Raw genomic sequence first — 25,756 nt, forward strand, 5'->3', positions numbered from 1 at the left:
TTTTTATTCTTTCGTTCTTAGAAGGAATACTTTCACAGGAGGAGTGGAAAAATCCCCTAATCCTCAATAGCTAATAATTTAAAGGTATAAGCTTGAATCCTTTTGCCACTCCTGGGAAAAAGCTCCAGTTACTTCGCTATTGACTTAAAAGGGGTACTGCAGTCAGGAAAGAAAGGAACAGCCGGCACCATATTTTATACACAGAGCCCCATCCAGTAAGTGACCACTGAACGTGCTGGCAATATTCAAGCCATATTACCTTTTTAGTCAGACTGTACACCAGTCTGTACATCAGTGGTGTGCAATCTACTCGTAGTGTGTAGTTTCCTGAAAAACAGGAAAAACATTTATTTGAAGAAGCAAGTTCTACTCAGCTGAAACCTTGTGCCATTATTTGTTAATAAGAAAGGGACTAGAGAGCTACACTCTCTACAAGGAACAAGCTGATTCTCCCTGTAGAAGAGTTCTTCTGTGATCTCGTCAGTGCATTTGTATTGGTTAGGATGAATTACAACCCAGCTTTTGAAGCAAACCTTAGCTTTTCTTATGTCCCTATGTTTATTACTCACATTGTAAGAGGAGAAGCTGACTCTAAAGAGTTGCCATAGAACTGCTGACAGGGACACAAGACTTCTTGTCCCTCCCCATGACTTCCCCAATAGTGTAGCTACTGTAATGGACTTCTTCCCTGAAGCAACAGGAATATCTGAAGGATACTCTATGACTCTGAGTCATAGTTTCCCCCCATATCTACTCCCGAACTACTGCAACAACTTTATCACATTGAAGCTTTCATGGATTTCCAAGCCACAATACCTCCCAGTCATCTGTGTACACCATCACTATTCCTCTAAAACATAAGTCAAAACTGTACCTTCGATGGAGGAATCTGCATTGATATAAGCCACTCCCCGTGCTTGCAATACTTTGGCATTTTCCTATGAGAAGGAAAAGAGGAAGAAAATGCAGATTAACTTTTTTCCTCAGAAATATTTTCCCATCCACAGAAGCAGCAGCTGTTTCAGGGAAAGACATCATATACTGCAAGGAGCCATATATTATTGGTACTTCAAAAGAAATTTAGAGAGAGAGTAAGGAAGAGAGAGGGAGGGAGGGAAGAAGTGTTGCTTTGCAGTACAGATTTCTCAAAGTTCTGCCACTGTGCAAATTTCTCTTTGAACATTATTGGTTTACCTCAGCCCATTCTGTCGATCCTAACAAGCCAAATTCCTCTGCATCCCAGCTTGCAAATATCACTGTTCTCCTTGGCCTCCATCCTGCCACAAAAGAACATGAAAATTGTATTACAGAAATAAAGACTGCTTGTTACATGGTAACTAATGTGAAAACAAATATCACTTTTTGGGGGCTCATCTTTTACCCTGATCTGTGGGGAAAGAGGTGTGTTTAAGGAACTCTAACACCAACATCTTCACTAATCTAATCTAATAAAGGTTTGCTAATTTTGTAGCAATATCTCACTTCTACTTCAATATTGTGCCAAATAATGTATTATTTTTCTTCTCTCAGCTTTAATTGCAAGAAAATTTCCTAAAATTTAAAACTCAACAAGGGAAAATAATGTGCTTGTGCACAAATTCTTGAGAAAGCTTTTCTACTCTTTTTGCTCTCTTCGATTCAGTATCCATTGTATACCAGTGTCTGATTTGACAGAAAAGTGTTTTGCATGTTTTCATATTTATTACTGAATTTCTTTGACCCGTCTCCCAAATGACGGATTTCAAAACCTAAGGAATTCCCTGTAACTTGACAGATCACCTTCAAAACAAAGATCTTTCACTTGAAGTTCTGCATTCTATTTAAACCCAGGCCAAATGGAACAGGCTCTATTGCCCTGCCTCTCTATCTCTGCCCAAAGTTTTGTTTGAGGCTACTGGAACATTTTCATCTTTTGCTCCCTTTCTTTTTTACCTTTTTTTTTCCCAGCTTGCATTCCAAAGACAGTTTTCCCTGATATCTAATAACTGGGAGGGAATGGAAAGAAAACTAAATGTCAATAGGTTTTAAGTGTAATGGGTAAGCAAAGAAAGCTCCTCTAGCACTGTATTTGAGTTATGTCAGAGCTTCTTTCCATGGGATGTCAGATAGGGAGAGAGCATTTGCTCCGACAGCAGCAGAAACTTGGTACAGTTGGCATTTGTTCCTATTCTAATGTAACTAGGCATGAGGTATTTTTAACCATTACCTCCTACTATGTTTGCACAGCTCATTTTCTGCATTACACAGACATGCTTTATTTATTCTTGTGTTTGTCTCCAAACTAGTCAAGTGCTGAGAAGGCTGTCGATGTTGCCCTGGTGAAGCCTTGATAAGTCCACCACTGTATCAATTTTATAGGACCACTGAAACATCCAGTCTGACCAGCCTGAAATACACCATAATCAATTGTACCTAAATGTCATATTTATTTCAGTACCCTCAATTTTGTGTTTTGGTTTCCTTTAGGTGTACTTTCTCTTGCGTAGAAATACCTCACATATACCAAGGCTGTAACTGGAACTAGTTAACAGCTGCAAAGCACCGTGCTTATTCAAGAGATCAGTGAGATTCAGGTGTTTAATTTTAAGCATATGCTTAAATCCCAGAGAAGTCAACGGGCACTGCTGAGAGCAGTGATTTTGGTGTGCTTTATTCTTTCATTACATTACCTTTCCTTTTCAGTTTTCCAAAGCTCCTCACAATCTCATGAACCACAGCTGCCCCACTCTGAGGATCAATGCCACCAAATACCCATGAGTCGCGGTGGCCTCCCAGGATGACATATCTGTCTAGAGAAATTAACTATGGAGGTTTACTTAGAAAAACATTTTTTCCTGCTGTAGAGATGTTAACCGGAAGTAATTTCTAATTTTCCATGTAGCTATCAGGCAACAAAGCTTAATAGTTTATAATATATATGATAGAAAGGCAAAAGACATTTTAAGACTCCAAAGACATTTTTCTCCATTTTCAGCCAGTGCTAAAGAATTTGTCAAACACAATAACTTGATCCCATAAGATTTAAAACCTCTTAAATTCCATAACGCTACTTCTATTATTAGAAATACTGCAGCTTTCCTCTAAAGATAGAAGCATCTTTCCATCATTTAAAATAGTGTATTTCATGGTAAAGCTGATCCACTAATTATATTTGTACAGCACACCAACTCACAAGGTGTGCTGAATACAGTATTTCTCTGAATATGTATATAGTCAATCATAAAAAGGGTTGTCCAAATCATGACAGAGATGTGATTAATAAGATCAAAGTCAGACTAGATCTCTGTGCTACTATAATATGGTTAACAGTTGTGTTTCAGGCCACAGGGAAGTGCTGCAGTTACAAGTTAAATGATGTTATCACCACCCTAAGGATGTCTATATAACTGGGGTTTAGAGTGTAAAATCACACTGGTTACAAGAGACTGTAAGACAGACAAAAAGTCAATAGTGGTGGATCTGATGTCTTCAGTTGGAATGCAAAATCCATTCTTGTGTTACTAGGGAAGAATATCCACTTAAGAATATCTTTTCAATTGAAAAGTTACTTGCCTGAAGACAAATATTTCTGTCTTGGTTATGACTCCCCCTTGAAAATCAGCATTTACGGTGAAAGTGCTGACATACCCTGAACCATATGAAAGCTGGTGCAACAAATATTTCAACACCAATGATCATGTAGGGCAGAGAAAACTATATTTCTCATTTCCCCCTTGTAACTATGAAGTGCATGTGCAGGTCATTGTACGGTCAGATTACTCTGAAGACAAATGATTTTACCTGGTTCCACTGTGCCTCTGATGGTACCAATCACATTGTAAATCCTTGTTACTTCATTGTGGCTATGAATGTGCATTTTCACCTTTCTAGTGTATTGGGAAGAAATTCCAAAGAGAAAATCCACCAGATTAGATAATAAAACATCTTGACACCTTTCAAAAGTGTACAATATAAACTATAAGGAAAGCATTTTGGCCAAATTTACCCTCCGTTAAATGAAAGTAAATTTGAAAATATTTCAGTGTAGCTTTTTCTGGATTTATACTTGTGCAACTGAGAACAGCATTTAGCTCTTGAAAGCTGTGTACTGTTATTTATGTCAGTAAGATTTATAGGGATAACAGGCTGAGAACTCCAAATTCAAAGATTTTTTGCTAGCAGATAGTTTTTAAATTTGGAAGAGTGAAAGAAAAATGAAAGAAGGTAAATAGTTCTAATCACCTAGAGGCTGGTACAAATCAGAACTGACTCCAGCACAGTCAATACTGATTTGGCACCTCAGGCAGCAGAAAATCAGACAACCTGCGTTGCGTCAAGAGACTTTGTTTATCTACAACACAGCTGGAGGTGCAACAACTCATCCTCAAGGACTGTCTGTATATTTTTCAGAAAGAATTTTTCATGTAGTATGATTAAGATATAGAGAAAAGGTCAAACGGTTCATATGAAGTCAGTACAACAGCTCAGCCAATATTGAAGCACTTGGGCTTTAGTCCTAAAATGTAATTACTAAATCAGTTTGAAAACAATCTGAAGCAATAAAAATGACATTGTAGTTAAGGCTTTTTTTCTAGAAAACGTGACTTGTATGTATGAGGCAATAGGTAAGACCAGAAGCTAGACTCATACGAATTTAAAAAAGACAACACCCAAATTCAGTTCTCAAAAATAATCAGTCTCATCAAACACTTTGTCAAAGGCCAGATGCTTTTCAAATGAAACTGGTTCAAGACTAACTGGAAACTAAAGCAATTCAGTCATATCCGACATAAATCTACTGAATTTTTGCATTGAGCGCATTTCAGCCCAGGTACTGGTCATAATGAAAGGAATGATGACAATAACCCCAACTACTCTACCTTTGGTCAAATTCTGTTACTCTACCTGTTTTCCTCTGATCCTGCACATGCTTTCCTTATGAAACAAAACTGACCTTGTAGAATAATTTGTTGTGAAACCAGGACCAACGTTGTAAGAAACATTCAAATTTCCTTTCCAGCTACTATGAGGTGGTGCATATCCTCCCATATTACTAGTACAAAAAAAACAAAAATTATCATTATTAGTTACAGACATCTTACAACAGCACCAAACACAAATGAGGAACCAGGGACCACACTTTGATAGGTCCCATGCACATGCAAACCACAGTGATGGACTTTGTCTTAGACAATTTCTACTACAAGCTTCCACAGGAGAATAATCTGTCTTTTTACCTACATTAATACTAGTAAATTAACATAGAGGAATAGTCCTGGGCATTGAGATCAGCTTGGAATGGCCTACAGCTATCCTGGAAAACAGTGTTGGCTTCTAAAGGTTTTGCATACAAACTGCCTCTTCTAAATGGTCCCTGGAACTTTCTACTGCCTTGAACTGCATTTCCATGTGAATCAGCAGAGAGTAACTTGGACCATTACAACAGTTTAACAGCATAGTCAGTCATCTTCCAGTGCCTGTCCCTGGACACTGTTTAATCTGGTAGCACAGACAAAGTTGATGTGTTTCAAAGATACCTAAATTGGAGAAAGATGATCGGTCCAAGTCACCTTTTCTTATTCTGTTGTCAAAGATGAGATGTTTTTTCTCAGTTAACACAACTGGAAATGCAGTAATTCGATGGATTGCATTCACCCATACTTATTCACCTATTCTAAAGTATTTATATTTTTGACATGAACTTGTGAGAAACATTAAAAAAATATATTAAAAAGTATGCTGGATGTTCTGGTTCTTATTAGGCAAAATATATTTATTGTAAATGAAAGTACATCCTTTACTGTAAAGGCATGCTTCAGTCAGAACACTTCAGCATGTCTTCAAGTCCTTGGTATATTTTTTATATAAAAATTGATAGCAAGAATAACTAGAAGTTATAACTTCTCAAGACAAAAGTGAAAACAAGGACCCCGTATTTTCAGAGGATTTAGATTTCATTCATAATTATTAAAACCAAGTTCCAGAATTATTTACAACTTATTGAAGAGAAATACCTAGCTACATCATATTTATACATATTAATTTGCTCTACCACTACTAGTTGGCAGTGGAAAAAAGAGGGTTTTTTAATCTATACCTTTATCATTATGAGCAGTTAACCTCATAACAGTGATTACCATAAAGTTTTAATGAAAAGACAGTTTGGAGATATATTAGTCCATAAAAGTTTGGTAAGAAATAGGAAAAGCACTAGAACAGTGTTAATAAACAAAGACACCAAAGACAGTAAAATTCTGCCTCATACAAAAATAACTAGCTTCAATACTTCAAAGGAAATCTGCACAGAGAACCAAGACAGAATTTTTTTTTTTACTCAATATTCAAACCGAGGCATCAGACAGAGCAGAATGATTGCTCATGTGATTGAGATGTAAAATTCCTAGACAAATAGACACCCAAGACTGTGTTCACTTATTGCCCTAAACACTTACTCATGGTACTGTTGCCAACCCTGGTATTTCCTGCTCTGTATCTCTACAGTTGATACAGATGATTACTGCTACATTTTTAGGGCAATGATACAATTGCCAACTCAATCACATCTTAGTTTTTTCAGAGAACTTACGTTGTTTGTTAAGATAATTCTGAATTTTAATGTGTCCTCTGGCAAGCTGGCAGCCTGTCTTCATGTCACTCACATGTTTAGTAAGCACACTTTCTTATACATCGATGTCTATGTGTAAGGAGTTTCCCCAGTGTCCTTATATTAGTTCGCTAGCATCATTTCACATTTATGCAACATAATACACCTGATGAGAGAAAGCACACGCCTTCACTTAACAGAGGACAGTACAGATACTGTCCCATCAAATAGGCATGGCAAGCATTTCCCTGGACAAATGAATGACTTCATTTGAGGTCTTCTTCACAAGACAGTTATCACGCCATCCTCAAAACTTTTTGCCTTTATTCAAACTGAGAGGCACTTTATAACTTCAGTATACTTGACTGATCATGATATATTACAAATGATCCTTTCCAGACCACTCTGCACATATCTGATATGTAGTAACAGTTAACATGTTTACCTTCTACAGAGAAGCTAATGACAAACATACACTATTTCCACAGCTACAGTAGAAGCACCGTGCCAGTCTTTTCCCTTTCTTTTCAAACACTCTCAAAACTTTCAAAAAAAAGTCTGCTTAAAATTCCTCATGTCTCCCATACACTTACCGCAGTAATGACTCAGCATCATGGTAGCCAATGGGATGAACTGGAATTTTTGGGAGACCTACACCTCTGGCTTTGTCTAATCGGTAGATGTATTCTGAAAGCAAAAGACAGATATTTTTATATTTAAAACTCTCAGAAGGAATCTGTAGTTCATAGCACAGTCCTAACACTGGAGTCAGGGATAATCATTTCACTTTCATTGAAGTCGGGCTGACATTTCTTCACTGATTTCATTCTTTATGCTTTATCAACATGTTTTCAGAGAGACATTAACAAAGGTTCTCCCATAGTGTCTGCAGTCATGCATTTAGAGCTGGCAGGAAATTTTAAAATTATTTTTTAATTTTTTGTGTTGAAATGCTTTTAGATAGAAATATTTCTCTCCATGGGAAAGAACTTCAGACTAAGCCACAGATAAGTAACCATCACTGGAGGTATTTAAAAGACGAGTAGATGTGGTGCTTAGGGACATGGTTTAGTGGTGGGCTTGGCAGTGCTGGGTTAACGGTTGGACTCGATGATTTTAAAGGTCCTTTCCAACTAAAACGATTCTATGATTCTACAAAGAATAAGAGCAAAGAGGGAGCCCGTAGTCTGATGCTTGGAACTTTCAGCCGAACTAAAAAAATTTTGCCAGTTTATAAGAGATGCAGATAAAATCTATACACTGGGCTAGTGAATATTCTGTTTTGCTGTTTTTGTGAACAAAATGAAGTCTAGGTTTTGTTCTGACAAAATACAAATCATAGGTTTTTTTACAAATGAGAATCTTAATTTTCACAATGGACAAATATCACAGAATCACAGAATCACAGAATATGATGTTTGCAAGCCAGCAGGTATGGAAAAGAATCGTTTCCTCCTTAATACAACACCCACAGAGACCCTTGTTGAGGGAAGCAGACAGGGATTCATCTGTGAGATGGGATCCTCATGGTCTGCTCCTGCCATGCTGCCGTTGTGAACATATATCCTCTTCCAGCATAACTTGTGCTGGCTAAAGGCAACTTTCCCCATCACTTAGGGACTGCTCTTCTTGAGGTGACTGCCTCCCTCAGATATGCTGGCCCAAGTGCTGGCATGAATGTTTCTTAATGCATTTCAGTCAAAATGATCTGGGTTAGGGGCTAAATTAAACAGCTTAGGCAGAGCTCAAATAAGCAGCTGAGGAAGCATGAGGTGAAGGGGATGAACCAGTGGGGAATGATCATCTTCTCAGAAGTCTCAGCTGCATCCAGGTGACATGAGTCCCATCATGAAAGATCTCAGCATTGTCAGTAGGGGCTCTTGTGGAGGGAAAGCAGCCCAAATCCTGCAGAAAGAACTGCAGAAGCAAAGAAACTTGTGAGCTGTGCAAGCTGGCTCCTTGCTGACTTACTGATGAGAAGCAGAAAGAAAAGACTAGGGTTTCAGTTGTCAAATACTCCTGTTGATCTCTGGGCTAACTTGGGTATGTCTGTGAAATTAAGCAGCCCAGCACTGCACTGTGTGGCTCCCTTAACATCCCCTCACTTTCTCTTATGCACCATTTACAGAAGTGGCCTGCTGATGTGAAACCCAAAGTTGCCTCTTTTGAGCAATAGAAAGACCAAGAAAAAATGTGTTTTGTTCCAAGGGAAAGAACATCCCCATTAGCTTTCCCCACCTTTCCTGAAACCAGACCCTCAGAGAGCACGACTTCTCTAGTGTTACTCACCTTTTGCAGGATAACCTGGTGTCAGAGGATCCCCTGCCCCATTCAGGTTTAATACATTTCCACGCTGGGCTCCTCCACCTGGAAGGTTCCAGCCGTTTGGATAGGGATCTACTCCTGGGGCGCAGTAGTCAGCAGGGTCAGAGTACAGAATAACTCCCTTGGCACCTGCCAATTCAGCATTCTTCACCTGCAAAGCACATCTCTGGTCCCTATTCAGTCCTTTAGAGCTTGACACCAGAGCTCAAGGAGCAAAAGAAAGTATTATAAATTACAGTGATTATTCCTCATGGCCTTTTACAGTGCTTGCGCTAAGTAAAGGGTCCATAACTGCCTCATATAAAATTTCCTGAAAATATATATACAGATATCAGGATCCATATGAAAGTAAGAGGTTTGCTGTTGCTTTGAATTTTAGTTAGGAGATAACTGCAGTGACATGGAAAACGTCCTTCACAGTATTACTACTTAACCTGAGTTCGTATTCTGTCATTCAGATCAATACAATCAGCTGACTATTGAAATGCACACATCATGGATGGAAAAAACTGTATCACATTGATGCAACCTTGTCTTTCAGTTAGCCATGTATTTACCTTATTTACCTAAATGATCTGAACATATCTCAGGGTTCGGACTACACAGGAAGGTTATTATTGGAGAACTTGAAACTGTCTTTGGCTGTGAACACGACTAACTCCAGAGAGGGTGAATCTTAGATTTATTATGGCAGAAGGACTGACCTGAGTGATGTTTTGATTTAAAAAAAAGTCTTCTCATGCAACTTTATTATTGTATAATACTGGTTAGTAGAGAGTGAAAGAGAAAAAATATATGTCATTCTGACATTCCAATCTGTTTTGCTACTAGATAGGGCAGTGGTGTATAGTGACTGAGTGACAACTAATCCTCAACAGCTTTACATTTGGGTATTTTAATTCAGAAATACCATAGCTTTTTTTAGGAAATACAGTACTTGCCTTCATCCTCTATCCTATTCTTGCACACCATTAGGAAGTTGGAAAATGACAGTACAGTTCTCCAGAATTTATACAGGCTAATAAATTCTTCAGTATATCAACAGTCATTAGAAATACTACCGTAAGAATGAACATATGATCCCTTTGTGTCAACAAGGGCATGTAATTTCCAAGCCACAGGACAACTGCCCCTCTAGATATTAGTAACGCCGAGGTATCTGTATTTCATTTTAAGAAAAGATTCATAGACAGCAATACCTTCCTCATTTTTTAAGTCTTTTCCATTCAGATAGTATCTTTGAGAGTGGTAAACAATTTAGTGAAAATAATATCTGACCCAGAATATGAGTTACATGTCACTTTTCACTGGTGAAAACGCTATCTATATAAACCAGTGAGTTACCCACTTGAAAGCTCACAGAAGATTAGTTAACAGCTTATAAGAAGAGTTGGCATTCCAGCGAGGAGATTCAGTGTTTGATACCCTTATGTAACTGAGAAATACAAATTATAGTCCTGCCCAAATTAGGGTCAAACTAATTTTTGTACAAGAGCCAAACACACTTAAAATAGACTGTGTCCTTACATCCCTATGGAGGAAATAACTTGAGTGTATGCCTGAAGTATGCACATGATTATGTCCTTTCCTGTCAGGTCATGGAAATTTGCAGAAATCTGTAGTTTTAAAACATTTATATGATAGGAATATTGAATAAACAAGTATAGAATTTAAAATAACCTCCATATAGTTATAATCTCTGCCTGGTGTACAGAAACCATTATAAAGAAACACAATATAGGCATCTTACAGCACAGCCGAACCAATAGGGAAGAACAGTCCCGTTCAGAGTGTATTACCCAGCAATGTTAGTAATATTTTGGAACAATTTATAGTATGCAAATTAATATAAGAATATATAACATTTTTCAACTTATTTACTTTTATCCTATAGATGTATTACATACATATCAAATATATATTTTATATCTTCTACTACAGAATCATCTTTGTACACAGCTCTATGAAAACTCAGTTACTCTGAAGTCTCCAGAACACTTCAGGTAAGTATTTCAGTCTCTTGAAATCAACTGAAGGACAGCACAAGTAACATTTTTATATAGAGGCATTACCTTATTTCCTCTGAAGATCTTCCCATATCTGGCAATAACAATCTTTCCTGTACAGTTAATTCCCATCTCACGTTCTAGCTTAAAGAAGTCCTCAGTGCGGCCATAATTCACATACACTAACTCACCCTGATAGAAAGAGGCAGAATTTGAAACAAGAATGTCAATGAGCATATCAAAAGGAGGATGTGATCTAATAAAAGAACAACAATGATCTCTGGGACTGGCTCTGGTATGAATTCTGCTTTGATCATGAGACAATTAGGTAGGCAAGTGACTTTTAATGAATTTAGACTTCTACCACTCAAAGCTGCCAGACTTTGTCCACAATGGAGAATGTAAAGATATGACTGACTTCTGAACCAGAAACTTAGAGTAAGTGCTCAGAGTATGGCATTTATTTCTCTTCGTAGTCTGTTTAAGCTATAGTCAGTCTTGGACAGCTGGAGGTATTTTGGACCCCGACACCACAGTAAATATCAACTGTATTTTATGCAGTAGAGTAGACTGAATGATGCCAATATCCTATGAAATTCTCAGGACCGGATTCTTATTCAGTACAGCACAAGCTATAGGTGGTTGACTGTCAAAACAAATACACCTTGCACATGAATATTCTTCATGATGTGTTCCAACTATGTTATTCAACACTTGGTGCATGATTCATCTTCCTTCATGTCAGCTACCTAAAACTTGTGTGCATTGTCTAAGAAGGTCCTATAGTGCACTCCATAGCCACTGAAGAGATGGGAAGTTCTCCGAGAACTCACCCTTTCCAGGAGAATTCACCCCAAATCTGTTTTAAACACCTATTTTAGGAAGGAATAAAATGCCCTCTGGACATACCTCTCATTGATTATACCTCAAAGACTGTTTTAGAGTAAATGTCTATAAAAAGCCTCAAAGACTGGTTTAGGGAAGATGCTTACAATTTCAGACAACTAAAATTAGGTGACAGGAAACTCTTCCTTAGTGCATTTCTCCATATTACCAGACACCTCCAGAGAGATCTTCAAATTAATTTCAAAAAGATATAAGCTTAAATGTCTTATACTGATGAAAATCACTGACTAGACGTTCAGGTGGTCTCATATAACAGCATACAGCATGTCCTGATAAGACTATGGTACAGTCATTTTGACTGTACTGGTTTCATCAGTGACCAGCTCAAATTGCAATTTCTTCTTAAATTAAGCAAAATGAACTCAGGATAAATTAATGAAATAAAGGGGACTGTATTTAAATAAGGCAAACAGTTTCACACCTAGTTAGATTCTCATCCTCTCTGTTCAGGATAGTATTATGCCGCAATTAACATCAAAGAAGGATTATTCTTGGGGAGGCTCTTCTGAATTTATGGAATAGTTTTCCCTCTCAGTAAAATCAAGTGTAACTCTACTGAAGTCAAGACAGTTCTCCCAGTCTGTTTAGATTAAGTAAAAGGGGAATTTGGTCCTCCATTTTAACATAATTTCTTTAGAATAACTTGTACTGAATGCCTACATTTGTAAGATATTGTATTTTTTATGACAAATACAAAACTGTCGATTTCAATAGTTTGGCTTACATAATTGCAGAGCTGTAATTGTAACAATTAATAGCAACCTGTGGGGTTCTAATGTTCAGGGCCCTTCTTCCACAATGAAGTGCAAAACAAGTTAACATGAGACTAACATTTTATGATGAAAACCTGTTCACACTTTACAGGGTTTTTTCAAATCTCTTTCATTAAGTAGATGCCATAACACAAAGAACAGTACAGTTCTGATCTTTAGAAGAAGCTCTAATAACTTCTCATAACTATATCTGATATAAAGTATATAGTCTGTATTCATAGTATTTTTCCTGGTGTTGCAGAATAATTCATATTTATTCAATCTCTAGATTTCTGAAACTACAATAAAAGGTACTTATTTGAAGATTCTGGCAAAATTCGATATAGTGCAGAGTAAATCAGGCTTCCTTAATTAAATTCTTTTAGCACCTCTGAAAATTCTTCATCTTTAACTTTCATAACAGGACTAAGAACTATATTGATATAATAAATTTCTCATCAGAGCATTGTGACAGATTTGTAATATAATTTCCTGATGATGTGATGAAATCCCTCCTGTTATAGAACTATTACAAAATACAAGCTTTAAGAATGTCGTATGGACTCATAAAATGTCTTGTCTGGGTTTTTTCAGTGTATTTAGAGATCTTGGGCACACCTCTTACTTGTGACCATCATTAACTAGGTGGGACTACTTTTGCAGTCACTTAAAAAGGAAGTGAAGAACAGAATTTTACCATTATTTATGATGCTAATGTTCGTAAAAACTACTACTGTCTGACAGAATGTGACTTTGCTACTTTGCTAAATATTTCTGTTAAGTTTCTGTTCAAAAGTTAACTTTTTTCACCTGACTATTTATTGGGATTTAGTTAAAATACACCACACAGAAGAAACATACATTTTCTGACAATCTGTATGACAGACTAGGATATATTCCAGTTCTGGGCCCCTCAGTTCAAGAAGGACAGGGAACTGCTAGAGAGAGTCCAGCGCAGAGCCACACAGATGATTAAGGGAGTGGAACATCTCCCTTATGAGGAGAGGCTGAGGGAGCTGGGTCTCTTTAGCTTAGAGAAGAGGAGACTGAGGGGTGACCTCATGAATGGTTATAAATATGGAAAGGGCAAGTGTCATGAGGATGGAGCCAGGCTCTTCTCAGTGACATCCCTTGACAGGACAAGGGGCAATGGGTGCAAGCTGGAACACAGGAGGTTCCACATAAATATGACGAAAAACTTCTTTACGGTGAGGGTGACCAAACACTGGAACAGGCTGCCCAGAGAGGTTGTGGAGTCTCCTTCTCTGGAGACATTCAAAACTCGCCTGGACGCGTTCCTGTGTGATATGGTCTAGGTAATCCTGCTCCGGCAGGGGGGTTGGACTAGATGATCTTTCGAGGTCCCTTCCAATCCCTAACATTCTGTGATTCTGTGATTCTGTGATATTCCATCTTCCATCTACCGAGAATCTGAAATGAGTCGGAACTACTTCCAAATCTCTGCAGGGACACCCTCTAGTAGGCAAGTAGCTACTGTCCCACTCTGACAGTATTTAAACTTCAAAACACTGACACAGCTGCAGGAAAAAGTAATAGTGCTACCAGCACCGAACTGTATTCCCACAACTCCCTGATTATAGCACTCACCCAGAAATTGTGTGAGCTGCGTTCTCTCAGTATGAAGAACTTTGACCATTTCTGCCAGTTTTCAGGAAGGTGGCCTACTCGTGAGACTACAGTTAGCCTGGGATGCAGGTACTTCACAGCCTTCTCCCTTCATTGAACTTGGAGCTTTATGCAGGAATCGCTTGCAAAATTAATGAGCAGAAAGAGAACCTACGACTGATGATTGCACTTGGCAAGTTCCAAATATCTCTTTCCACAGCTTAGTTCTGGTTTTTAATAAAATGTTTTTTAACATAAAATGCATAAACAGGCCCAGGAGAACTCAGAAGAGCCCTGACCTCACTGAGTATTCCCACTGCTGAGCCATATACATGCTCCCTCCTGTGCTGTTTGCAGTACAGGCACAGACAACTGCTCACTGGAGAATGTTCTTGCTAACAGCGCTAGATCGGTACCTGGAGTTTTGTCAAAGATTATGTAATAAGGAGAACATAAGCATCATATTTTGAAACAACAATCTGTCTTTTAGGTATTGGTTTTTTTTCAGAAACCAAGTTCTTATATTTAATTAAAATAAAATCATTTTCTAAAGAAGGAAGATGCAGCTTCTTAAATTTGTTTTTATTATTTCCCATATCCCATCACTTACTGTAGCGCTCCACAAACCAAAGAAATCAGTGAGGTTATTCTGTCCTTCTTTGGGGATATTATGTTATGATACAAAGTCAGAACCCATGAATTTTACCTTACATTACATTCCAAAATTCCCACTGCAATTCTTGAAACACTCAAAGCTCTCTTATCCTAGGGTACAGACTATCTGCCTGGTTCTCCAGCTTCCTTTGAGTATCTGAGGCAAATGAATACAGGATACCTTTTGTTTTCCGGACTTGCACAGCTTATTAACAAACTTCAGAAAATACATGACTCTAATACTGGGCTGTGTGAGTAAAAGCATTGCCAGCAGGTTTCAAAGTCAGATCCAACTTTAAAGCAGAGATTGGACCAGCTGACCTCCAGAGGGCCCTGCCAGCCTACATTATTCTATGTATAGACAGGAAAGATACCGAGAACAACAACAAAAAAATTCTAATCTTACAAAACATTAATTGAAACCACTAATGATCATAGGATAGAAAACTCCTGTTATACAGGCCAGCTTTATAAAAGAAAGCCCATCAGCCGGTACCATCTGTACAACAAGATAGAAAGGATTAGTGTTAAGCTTAGATCACAGCAAAACTTCTACCACCAGCCAGAAATGCTAGCAAAAGCCATTTTCAAGCACACTGTACACTGTGCAGTTGTACCTGTCAGTGTGAGCCTTGGGCAAGAAGCATTTTGAAAATTAGATTGTTCATTTGGCTACATAAATGTAACAGTCTTATTTGTTCATCAAGGTGGGAAACAATAGTGCATAGTCACAGAAATATCTGGAGAACCTTATAGCAGCTGACAACATTAAAGATTTTTTACCATATTTGTTAAGGAAAAGGTAAAAATAAAATACAGTTCTGACTCAAACTGTAGAAAAAAATTAGACATATATGTATGACTACTCAGTTTGAACATTGCTTCATCACAAAACTCCCAAGAACATCAGAGTAGGACATCTTTCCTACCGGTGATAAGTCAGGTTTTGAACTAAAACCTAAGATCTAGGAATTTCACATTATTCTGTATCACTCTCTGCTATTCTGTGCTACGCTACGCTACACTACACTATGGTATTCCATCTTTTCTATTGCTATTATTCCTATTTCTGTCTCTATTTCTATTTCTGTTCGTACTTCTATTTCTGGTTCCGTTTCTATTTCTATTTCTTTTACTACTCTACTATGTTACCTCAGGTATTCCTTGGGCTGAAAACGCACTGTAGGGTGGCACCACATCTCTAACAGCCTCATATCCTGGAGGAGGAGGCTCAGATAATGATGTGTTGAAAATCTGGTGGGAAAGATGAAAAGAAAAAAAGTAAACCAGGCAATATGGAAAAGAAGTACTGTCTATTCAGGCACATTTCACATGCATTTGCAATTTAAAGGACTCTAGTTTTAGAACTCTAAATGAGGAGTGGCCAAAACTTTAGCAAGCACCAGGCATCCTTTTCAGTATGCAGGTTCAATGTGTAATCTTGCAAATCCCATCTCCACTCTTCACACAGAATCCTGCTTAAATGAACACAGGGTCCCTTAAGGTGGCCTCAGTACAGCAGATAAGTGCAGGTTAGATCATAATGGTAAAAACCACTTGCATTCTGCTCATCCCTGGAGCTTCTATGAGCACTAAAGCTGCTCTGTAATGAACTGATGTTACTTGTGATAGTACATGTCAAGGCCTAAACTCCAGTTTTCAAGAAACTGGATTTAGCACAATCACCAATACTGGATAATGAATCAATGCAAATAATGATGCTGCCCACAGTTGCTTTGCTTTTTCTAAATAACAGAATAATTTTAAAACAATTGAATTACATAAAGTAATTCTATTACATAATTCTTTAATCCATATACATCAGTGTGCTATATGAATCAGGGTAATTATGAGTATTCCTCCCACATACATTAAGAAACAAATATACAAAATATAAAAGCAAACTGGAACCCCTCATTTCCATGAGCTTTGGATCAGGTCCAACACCATTAACAGAGCAGAGGATAGCTTTCCTTCCCAGGCTTCCCAGGTGTATGAAAGTGAATTTCTTCCCTGGTTAGCAAAAACTGGTGTTTTCTGTACCTCATTTCCATGCTCATCAATTATTGAGATGTAGTTGGGCTTAGTGTCATCAGGATAAGAGAGCAAGACATCATAATGAACCAACTGAACAGAATCCAAACCGAACTCCTTCCACTCAGCTTGGACTTGCTGCGCCAGATGCAGATTCTCCTTTGTTCCTGCTAGGTGGGGAAGCTGTGTAAAATTGCTAGAGGAAAAGAAGCAACGAGTCACGATCAGGCATTGCAGCTCATAATCACAACTCTTCTTAGCCTACCTGGAAGTAAACCCCCTAGAGATGACCAGATGTACCCAGGCTAAATAAGGACCCAGACTCCTCTGCATCTATGTTTTTGCCTGTTTTATACATAAGCTGAGGTAAATGGTTTCAGTCTGTCCTGAGTTACCACAGGTGTTTGTATCTTCCTCACAGTGTGGCTTAGCAAAAACAGCACAATGACATCAGCTTTGGGGTTTTGTCCTTGCTTTACTCCTTGTCTTCTGGGTGACCTTAGGCCAATCACTCCTATGCATAATGAGACTGACTTCCTCGTGAAGTGATGAAGTGATAAAAGAATTGAGTATAATTATCTCTGCATATTCAGTTTAGAAATATGCGTAATTACTCTGATCCCTACATTTAATTGACCGAATATTCTCCTCGGATTCCACTATTTTAATTAATTTTGGCACAAATAGTGATTTATCTAAAAGTTTGCTCCGAGTGTGTCTTGTAGGCAAAGAGAGAGTGAGTTCACAGTGGCTTACAAACAAGGAACAGAAAAACTCAACAGCTTTGACTTAAGAGAAAAAGTCATCCAGTGTCAATAACAAACACTGAAAGAAACCATAAATAGTGAGTAACCCATTGTCTGAAAAAAACATTGTCTAGACCATTGAGAAAGCCCAGCTGTGAAGTAAGCTGAAGAAAACACCAGCTGAATGAGGCTGTCATCATGATGTCCTCACCCTGTCACATGGCCATGCCATTAACATGCCACAGAAGCATGTGTCGCACCAGCTGGTGTTAATGAAGGAAACTGGATCTTTGATAAGGGGTATAAGGTCGGGAAAATTTTTAATTCTTGAGTTCCAGTGAGAACAAAGCCATCAAACAAAGCCCTTCAAAAGAACTATACCTTTCTGCTTTTGTCTTGAATGCTCCTAGACAAAACCACATTTCTCTGATAGCACCAACATCCAGTACTAAAAGTCCCTGCTACAGTGACAGTACCATTTTCTGGATGACATACTGAACCAAGAGCACTGTTACGTGTTATTGTTAAAGCCAATGGCTGTTTTCTGTAAGAGCCAGGAATGTTTAAGTCTCATGTTTTCACTAAAATTTGACTTATACAATAACAGTCCCCTGTATTATATTCCCATTTAACTGAATATTGTGGTTTTCTTCATTTCCTCTTCTAATCTGTTGACTGCCTGTACCGGTAGTTCTGAGTAGTGACTAAATATCTGTCAAATTTCACCACAGAACTGGCCGCATGACAGTAAATGAGGTACAATGTTTCCTGTTGGCATAAAGACGGAGTTTAGAGGGCAGAAAGCAGTCCTTTTGCAGAGCTGTTTCACAACAGTTGACTTTGTAGGAGCCCAAAACACAGGTTAAGACCGTAAAAAATCCTACATCTTCAGTTTTCAATGTTTATATAGAGCAGGACATGGCTGTTATGTAGTAAAGAGAATGGACGTACCAGCTAATTTATTTGCAACAGTTTGTGGCAAGTGCACTTAAAATGAAATAAGTGGGATTGCCACAATCTTATAAATGTTTTTTTAGTAATCTAGTTTTGTAGCAAGATACAACTTCATATTGTTTAATCAGGCTGGGAATTTAAGGCAAACCCGAATTCGTTGATTACTCCTAAAATAATTGATACTCTAACACTTTCTTTACACAGAAAGTAAATTTCTATCAATAAACTATGACTTCTGGTCTATTACTTACTGGAATAAATACAGCTTTTAACAAATACTACACTCTACTAAGGAAAAATAATCTGTTTACAAGATTCCTAAAATAAAGAAATAATAGTACATCAGCTTCCTTGTAGTTAAAGCTTCCAATTATGAAATTAATTACGGTAATTACACTGTAATAGATTTTAAAAAATCTATATTGTCATCTTTCATTGTTTGGATTTACAGGAACAAATGTCAGCTGCTTTGCTTCTAGGATTTAATAAAAGAAACAGAGTATATTTAAAATCACCTAATTTAAGTACTAAAGGGTAGATGAGATGAAAAAATTATTGGGGAAAAAATATGGTCTTAAAAAAGACTTTAAATCTTGCAGACTATTCGATTTATTATGAACAGTCTAATGTACTATCAGATGACTATCTACTATGTCTGTTCTAGCTATTCATTGTGCAGAGGGAGAGAGCTTGGAAACATATCTTTCTTCATAAAAGTGAGTACCAGGTCAGAACGGTGACAGATTAACACATAAATTTGGTCACAGCATGAGAAAGTGTGAAGGGAGAGTAGCAATAAGATTTTAAGGCCTAAACTGTAGGAAGAACTAAAGGCTTGAACACTGATATGATTTTCTCCTCTTTTAAACTGATGTACCCCGCTATTTTCCATTTAATCTCTCCTGACTTAAGTTCATTCATACAGCCTAATTTGAAGCGAATGGCTTTTCCCTAAAAAACTGTGTACGATAAACGCTGTAGATGAAACAGGACATGTTAAGAGAAAGGCTGAACCTCTGCATCATTGTACAAGCATTCACTAAAGCCTGAGCACAAGCTTGGCCAATTTTTAATTACTTTAAGTACTGAGATTACTGACAACTCCTCAAATGTTTCCGATGCAAACAAGAATGACAGGAGCTGAGATGGACTGTTTTGTCAATCTCAGCTCACTGGAACACATTAGATAAAATCTGTGGCCAAGAACCCGCACACCATCCTCTGTCTGGTGGCATCCTTGGGCTGGTTCCTGCTTGAGGTTTTTTTTTTTTAATTTTTCTGATGATTAGTCCACACATTGCTTACTAAAGAAACTGCTTGATGTTTTCAGCTTTCATTTCAGCCATAAATGCTGCTTTCATGTCCTCATGAGAACTCACAGATGTCTTCTTTTCTGTAGGTTTTGCAAACCAGCCTGTACAACACACCAAAATACAACAGTAAAAACAGAAGAGCAATATGCCCATGACACACACTATTTCTCTTTGGTATCACCACAAGATTTTCACTGTGTATTTTACAACTGTTTTTATCACAGCACAGACAAGCAGCCACAACCTAATGAAGGCTTGCACAGTAATGGCAGTGGCAGTTCCACACACAGTAAGAGAACTTATTTACCTAGGCAGATACTGAGGGGAATAAAATACTGTATTATATTTATTCATCACAGTTATTTTACTGCAGATGCTAAGGAGACTTGTCTATCTTCCTTCAGCACCAGAACATCATGCTGCCAGTCATGTCAGTCGTATCAGTCACCTCAGCAATAAGGCGGCAGCTTTACAAAAATGCACAGAAACACAGACACCCTTTGTAAGGAACAGATGTCTTGTAACTCCTTTCTCACTCTCTGCTCTGTCTGGCTCTTATTCTGGAATCCTTCCCTTACTGTGCCAGCAAAAACAGAGTAAGTGATGAGAGGAACACCTGGCTAGAAACAAAGTGTTTCTGACATCTGTTTTTATTTTTAAGTCAGAGACTGGACATGTTCAGTGTTTGCGCAGTTTGCAGCAGCAGTTACATGGGCAGCGCAAATCAGAGAACCAGTGGGGACCAGAGAGCAGGTAACAAGCTGGCACTGGCGAGGCACTGGTCCCTGGCATGGGAAAAGGCTCTTGCCACAGGAGAGAGTAATTGAGTCAGGGCTTCCCGATGGCACGAACCCCAAGTACGTACCAAAAGGCATTTCAAAATACAAGTGGCTCTTTTGTTTTCCTTCCTCCCCCAAACTGATCCTGGTGAACCAAAAGGGAGGTAGGGAGGGGAAATCTCTTCTGGCAGCAACCCACAGGCTCGCCTGCTTGGGCCGAGGGGGAGGTGGGACATTAAATTAAAGACTATTTCACCGGTCCTGTCAGCGCTCCTCCAGCCCCGTATTTATCTTCCTGCCTTTCTGGTTCGGGCTGGTGCAGTTTCAAGGCAGCAGGATCGAGGGGCCTGTCTTCTGTCCCCTCCTCACAAACCCGGCGCCTCTTCTCTCCCTAACGTAACTAATTTATGTAAAAGGAAATCGAAAAACAAGTCACAAAGACACTCTCAACAAAAGACCCCTTCTCCTGCGCAGGAGCTAGAACTCCCAGGAGGGGTCGGCGACTGCACCGGCGTGGCCTGAGGGGCAGGAAGGGAGGGAGGTGTCGGCCGGGCCGAGCACGGACTCACCTCGGGCACCACCGGCACTTGGAAACCCGCTCGCTCCTTCCCCCCGCCCCGCCCTTCCTCGGCCCGGCTCCGAGCCGCCTCCCCCGGCTGGAAGGGCCGGGGGTGGCCGGGAGAGCCCCCCGATCCCAAGGGGCTCTGCACTGTACCGATGAGGAACCCGAGGAGGAAGAGCCCCGCCGCTGCTCCCAGGACGACAGCCCAGAAGCGGCCGCTGGCTGCCCGGGGGCCGGCCGGCTCCGTGGCGGCGCCGAGCGACGTCCACATCGCTACCGGCCCGCTCCGCGCCGCTGCCGCCAGCGCCCGCCCCGCCGGCCCGAGTCCCACCGCGGCCGGGCCCGCCCCGGAGGTGGCAGGGGGCGGGCGGGCGCCGGCCTTCGGTCACGGCCCCCTCAGCGGCTCCCGCCTCAGCCCGGCCGCCTCACCCGCACCCCCGGTGGGGACTCGGCTCTGCCCGCCCGCCCAGGGGTAAGGCCCCCCCGCCATCCCGCCCGGCCGCGGCTGTCAGTCCAGCCGAACGCACCCAGCTCCCTCCCGCCTTCCCCCCCGTCTCTCCTCGTTATCCCGCCACCCCACGTTTCTTTTAGCTTGCTACAAAGCGCGGCGAGGAGGTAGAGCGATGATTTCGACACCTGTTTCGCCGTGGCCGTTGCACACAGGGCTGTGCCGTTCCCTCCTCCGTAGGGCACATGCCAGAGTGGGCAACACCAGCATGGCAAACGTGAGGGGAAAAAAAAAAGGTAAACCCCATTATTTTAAGATATTTGTTTTAAGAAATATTGTACCCAATACCCAACACTCTCTGAAAGGCTATAAAGATTCTTCAGAGAGATACGTGCCCCTGTGGAGGTGGGCTGACTACCACACATCTCTGTGCTCTGTGTTTTTTCCAGGTTATGAAGGTAAAACCACAAAGAGTCAGGGTGCATCCTAGCTGCTGGTTCAGAATTGTAGAATCATAGAATTGTTTTGGTTGGAAAAGACCTTTAAGATTATCAAGTGCAACCATTAACCCAGCACTGCCAAGTCCACCACTAAACCATGTCCTAAGCACCTCATCTACACATCTTTTAAATACCTTCAGGGATGGTGACTCCACCACTTCCCTGGGCAGCCTGTTCCAATGCTTGACAATGTGGAAGACCACCCTTTCAGTGAAGAGGTTCTTCCTGATATCTAATCTAAACCTCCTCTGGCACAACTTGAGGCTGTTTCCTCTCGTCCTATTGCTTGTTACTTGGGAAAAGAGGACAAACCTCAAGCTTTGTACACACTTGACTTTGCTGGAGTCTTTTTTTCCACCTCTTAAAGTCTCCACTACATGATTTTGGAAAAACCTCTCCATTCAGTTCAGTCATTGCATTTGGGATGAGGCTGTACTTTTAGGTCCATGAACTGAGAGGAACTTTGCACACAGAGGGGACCTCCTGGGCTCTGCATGGATTTTCATCCTTGGAACCCTTGCTCAGGTGCAGCTAGGGAGACAGCTGATGTTTAAGACAAAGTCTGTAGTTATGTTTTGTCCATGTCTGCATATAGCAGGGGCAGCCTGTTCTCAAGAGCAAGTGCAAGCACTCTACAGGACTGCTCCTATTGCACCACGCTACTTGATGATGCAGACAAAACCTAAGTTCAGGATGAATTACAGGCACTGGACTTTGACTGACCTCATCTGCAGAGCCCATTGCCCTAGGAAAATCTTAGTACAAGACCACTAGATGGGCCCTGTGGAAAGCAGAAGTGTTGGTTGCAAAGAGCAAGACACCAATGACACAGCAGGAGCATGCTTTGAAATTTTATAGGACACAAAAAAACCTCCAAATGACCAGACACTTACAAAAAAAAAAAAAATGCCAGTATTTGTGATATTAGTCCTGTTTCCTGCTTTATAGCGTCCTACGCAGTCTGGCCCTATTGTGCAAAAGCCCTGCTTTTAATGATGCTCTGAACCAGGTACTCTGCCACATTGTCAACTCAAACCCAGATGACTGCCAAGTTGCCCTCAGCATGCTGGCTGTTGTAAATACGATTCTGGAATGCCCAGCTCTCCTCTATAATATATAGGGAACCTAAGTTTGGAAATGAGCACAGTGGAAGGTTGTACCCCTACCCAGCAGTCTACTTTCCTTCCCCATTCTGTACCTGGAGGAGCATAAGGTGCCCGTGTTCACTACTCCAGCACTACTCATTGATGGAAGCTGAAATCAATGCGGTCTTTGAATTAAGTGGGCTGAAGAATGGACACATCTTCTGGTATTCCTAAAAAGATTAATATGGCCAGGGCACCTTTGGGCATAGGAACTTGGAAGAGCTCCTGGATCAGCTAATTTCTGTTTGAAGCACTTGGAAATTAAGTTAATGAAGCACCATGGGACTAAGCACTGAGCAAAAGCATATCTTATCTCTTGATTAATATTCCAGAGGGACTTAATCAGTCCCAGTGGCTTATGGCTACACTTATTCAAGTAAAATAAGATGGAAAGGAACAGTGAGGAAACTGAGATGGGAGTCTTGTCAAAAGTTGGGTGCTGTTCAGTATTCTGAAACTAATTGACCTGCCCACACCACTTAGAAGCTCTGAATTACTGCTTTGAGACGTTTTATATATAGTGTTCCAGTGTGCCTGCAGCTTGGACAAGACATTATGACCCTTAAATACACAATAGCAGCAGCCAAAGGGCATAGGAAAGCTTTATTCAAGAACAAATTACAGTTATGATAAATGCATAAAATGTTATGCTTGTTCCTATACAGAATTGTATAGGTCGTTTTGCAGTCAAAGCCATTTCACTAAACCAAAAATGTTCAACAAACCAAAAGTAGGAAAAGTTAATGCTTCTCCTCTCTCTGTGCTTTAGTGGAAAATATTCTGCTAATTGAGGTACTATAAATTATTTTTCTTATCTCTGAGCTGTGAGCAATGTATGAAAAACTTTTTTTTTCAATTCATCCACCTGAATAAACAAACTCACTGTATTTTGAGATGCAAATCTTGGGCAATGCTTTGGTTAGGCTTATCCTTTAACATATCATTTATCATGACACAGTTTTCCTTAGGTCCAATTGAAGCCAATTTAATGTGACTATTTTAAATAGGATCTGTACTTGCAAGGTGTTGAGGAACCTAGTTGTATGTTAAGGTGCTGTTCAAACACAAATACAATAAGATCAACTTCTTTTCTACTTTCTTTTGATATAGCTGCAGGATTACTATGTAATTCTTTGCTAGCCCTTCCGCATGTGAAAATGTTGTCACGTTAATCTAGTGCAAATAAGCCTTACAAATATTTGTAGGGAGGGTTCTTGATGTACCTACTAAATGCATGCTGTCTTTTTACTCAGGTTTGGGATTTGGGGAAGGGTGGGGAAAAGTTGTCTCAGTGGCAGTTTTTCAGTAGCTTTTCATTCCTCAGAGTCACAAAGCTAGTTCGATAGGTGGTTGGGACAGGAGCTTCCAAATTCTTTTGGTTAGAGCATAAAGTGAAGAAGGTGAAACCAGTTATGTCACTTGAAACCCACTGGAGGAATAACCAGTTTAGTGTGGAGGCAACACTACGAGTTATTCTGTAGTGTCTGAGGACAGCTTCTATAGCTTGTCAAATAAAGGTGTGTTTGCTTACAGCTGCCAGTTTTTGTTACAGTTTTAACTGTGAGAGAGTGGATGCAAAGGAGATGCTCAAATTCACAGAGTTCTGCTGTGGAATTGGTGACAGGCTGGCTGAGAGCTTATGTGCCAGGGTTCAAGGGGAGGCCAACAAGGGGACATCATGTGGTTCATCTGCTACTGATTGTTCTCTCAACATGAGAAAACGGATGAGACTACAAGTCTCATGATTACAGGTCCTTCAGCATGGGAGTGGGTAAGCGCTGGAACAGGCTGCCCAAAGACGTGGCATATAAATTCTTGGAGCTTTTCAAAACACCTGAACAAGTCCTGTGCAACCTGATTTAACTTGGACATTAGCTCTGTTTTGAGCAGGACTTGGTCTGAAGTGGCCTGGGTTCCTTCTAACATTTTTCTATGATTCTGTGATTTTAATGGAGAGCTGCTTGTGGATTAATATGCAGTCTGCTTTGTAAATATTAAAGTCTGTGTTTCTCTGTTACAAATTTGCAATACAGATAGTGAAATGAAAAACTTGCCTAGTTCCCAAGGGTTCTGTAGGATTAAATCATTTATTTTGACAAAAGTAAAGAAATTCATGAGTTCCAAGTCTCTATTATGCTAGAGAACCACTCACTAATTAAATTTGAAGTTATTGTTACATGCTTCATGAGTGAATTAAATTAGAGGTATTGTTGTAAAGTGTCAATAGAAGAGCAGGAAATGAAACCTAGAAGACTTTTTACCTAGAAAACTTTTTTTACACTTTATTCTGCCTTCATATTTTCAAACTATCCAAAATACCTGCTTCACACTTTTTACTCATATAATATGTCATGCAAATAATAAGTAGGTTTATAACTCGTGTTTTCCTTTCCCCTTCTATATATTCTTCTCATTGTATTTGC

General features: G+C 39.7%; 1 protein-coding gene across 2 annotated transcripts in view; it reads right to left on the reverse strand.

Annotated features, from left to right (window-relative positions):
• The window catches only part of LOC137660669 (putative N-acetylated-alpha-linked acidic dipeptidase), a 31,614-nt gene extending 10,103 nt beyond the window's left edge, over positions 1-21,511 (reverse strand). For both annotated transcript variants that reach the window (XM_068395641.1, XM_068395642.1), the window contains exons 1-13: positions 21,394-21,511; positions 19,892-20,000; positions 16,896-17,082; positions 16,005-16,106; positions 10,981-11,106; positions 8,873-9,059; positions 7,177-7,270; positions 4,934-5,032; positions 3,781-3,866; positions 2,670-2,789; positions 1,195-1,277; positions 875-938; positions 260-327 (exon numbers count right to left, since the gene is read on the reverse strand). In XM_068395641.1, coding sequence (XP_068251742.1) covers positions 260-327; positions 875-938; positions 1,195-1,277; positions 2,670-2,789; positions 3,781-3,866; positions 4,934-5,032; positions 7,177-7,270; positions 8,873-9,059; positions 10,981-11,106; positions 16,005-16,106; positions 16,896-17,082; positions 19,892-20,000; positions 21,394-21,511 — 1,443 coding nt within the window. The remainder of the gene's footprint in view (positions 1-259; positions 328-874; positions 939-1,194; positions 1,278-2,669; positions 2,790-3,780; positions 3,867-4,933; positions 5,033-7,176; positions 7,271-8,872; positions 9,060-10,980; positions 11,107-16,004; positions 16,107-16,895; positions 17,083-19,891; positions 20,001-21,393) is intronic.
• Positions 21,512-25,756: the final 4,245 nt, after the last annotated feature.

This window comes from Nyctibius grandis, chromosome 2 (genome assembly GCF_013368605.1).
Source record: "Nyctibius grandis isolate bNycGra1 chromosome 2, bNycGra1.pri, whole genome shotgun sequence".
Lineage (NCBI taxonomy): Eukaryota > Metazoa > Chordata > Aves > Nyctibiiformes > Nyctibiidae > Nyctibius > Nyctibius grandis.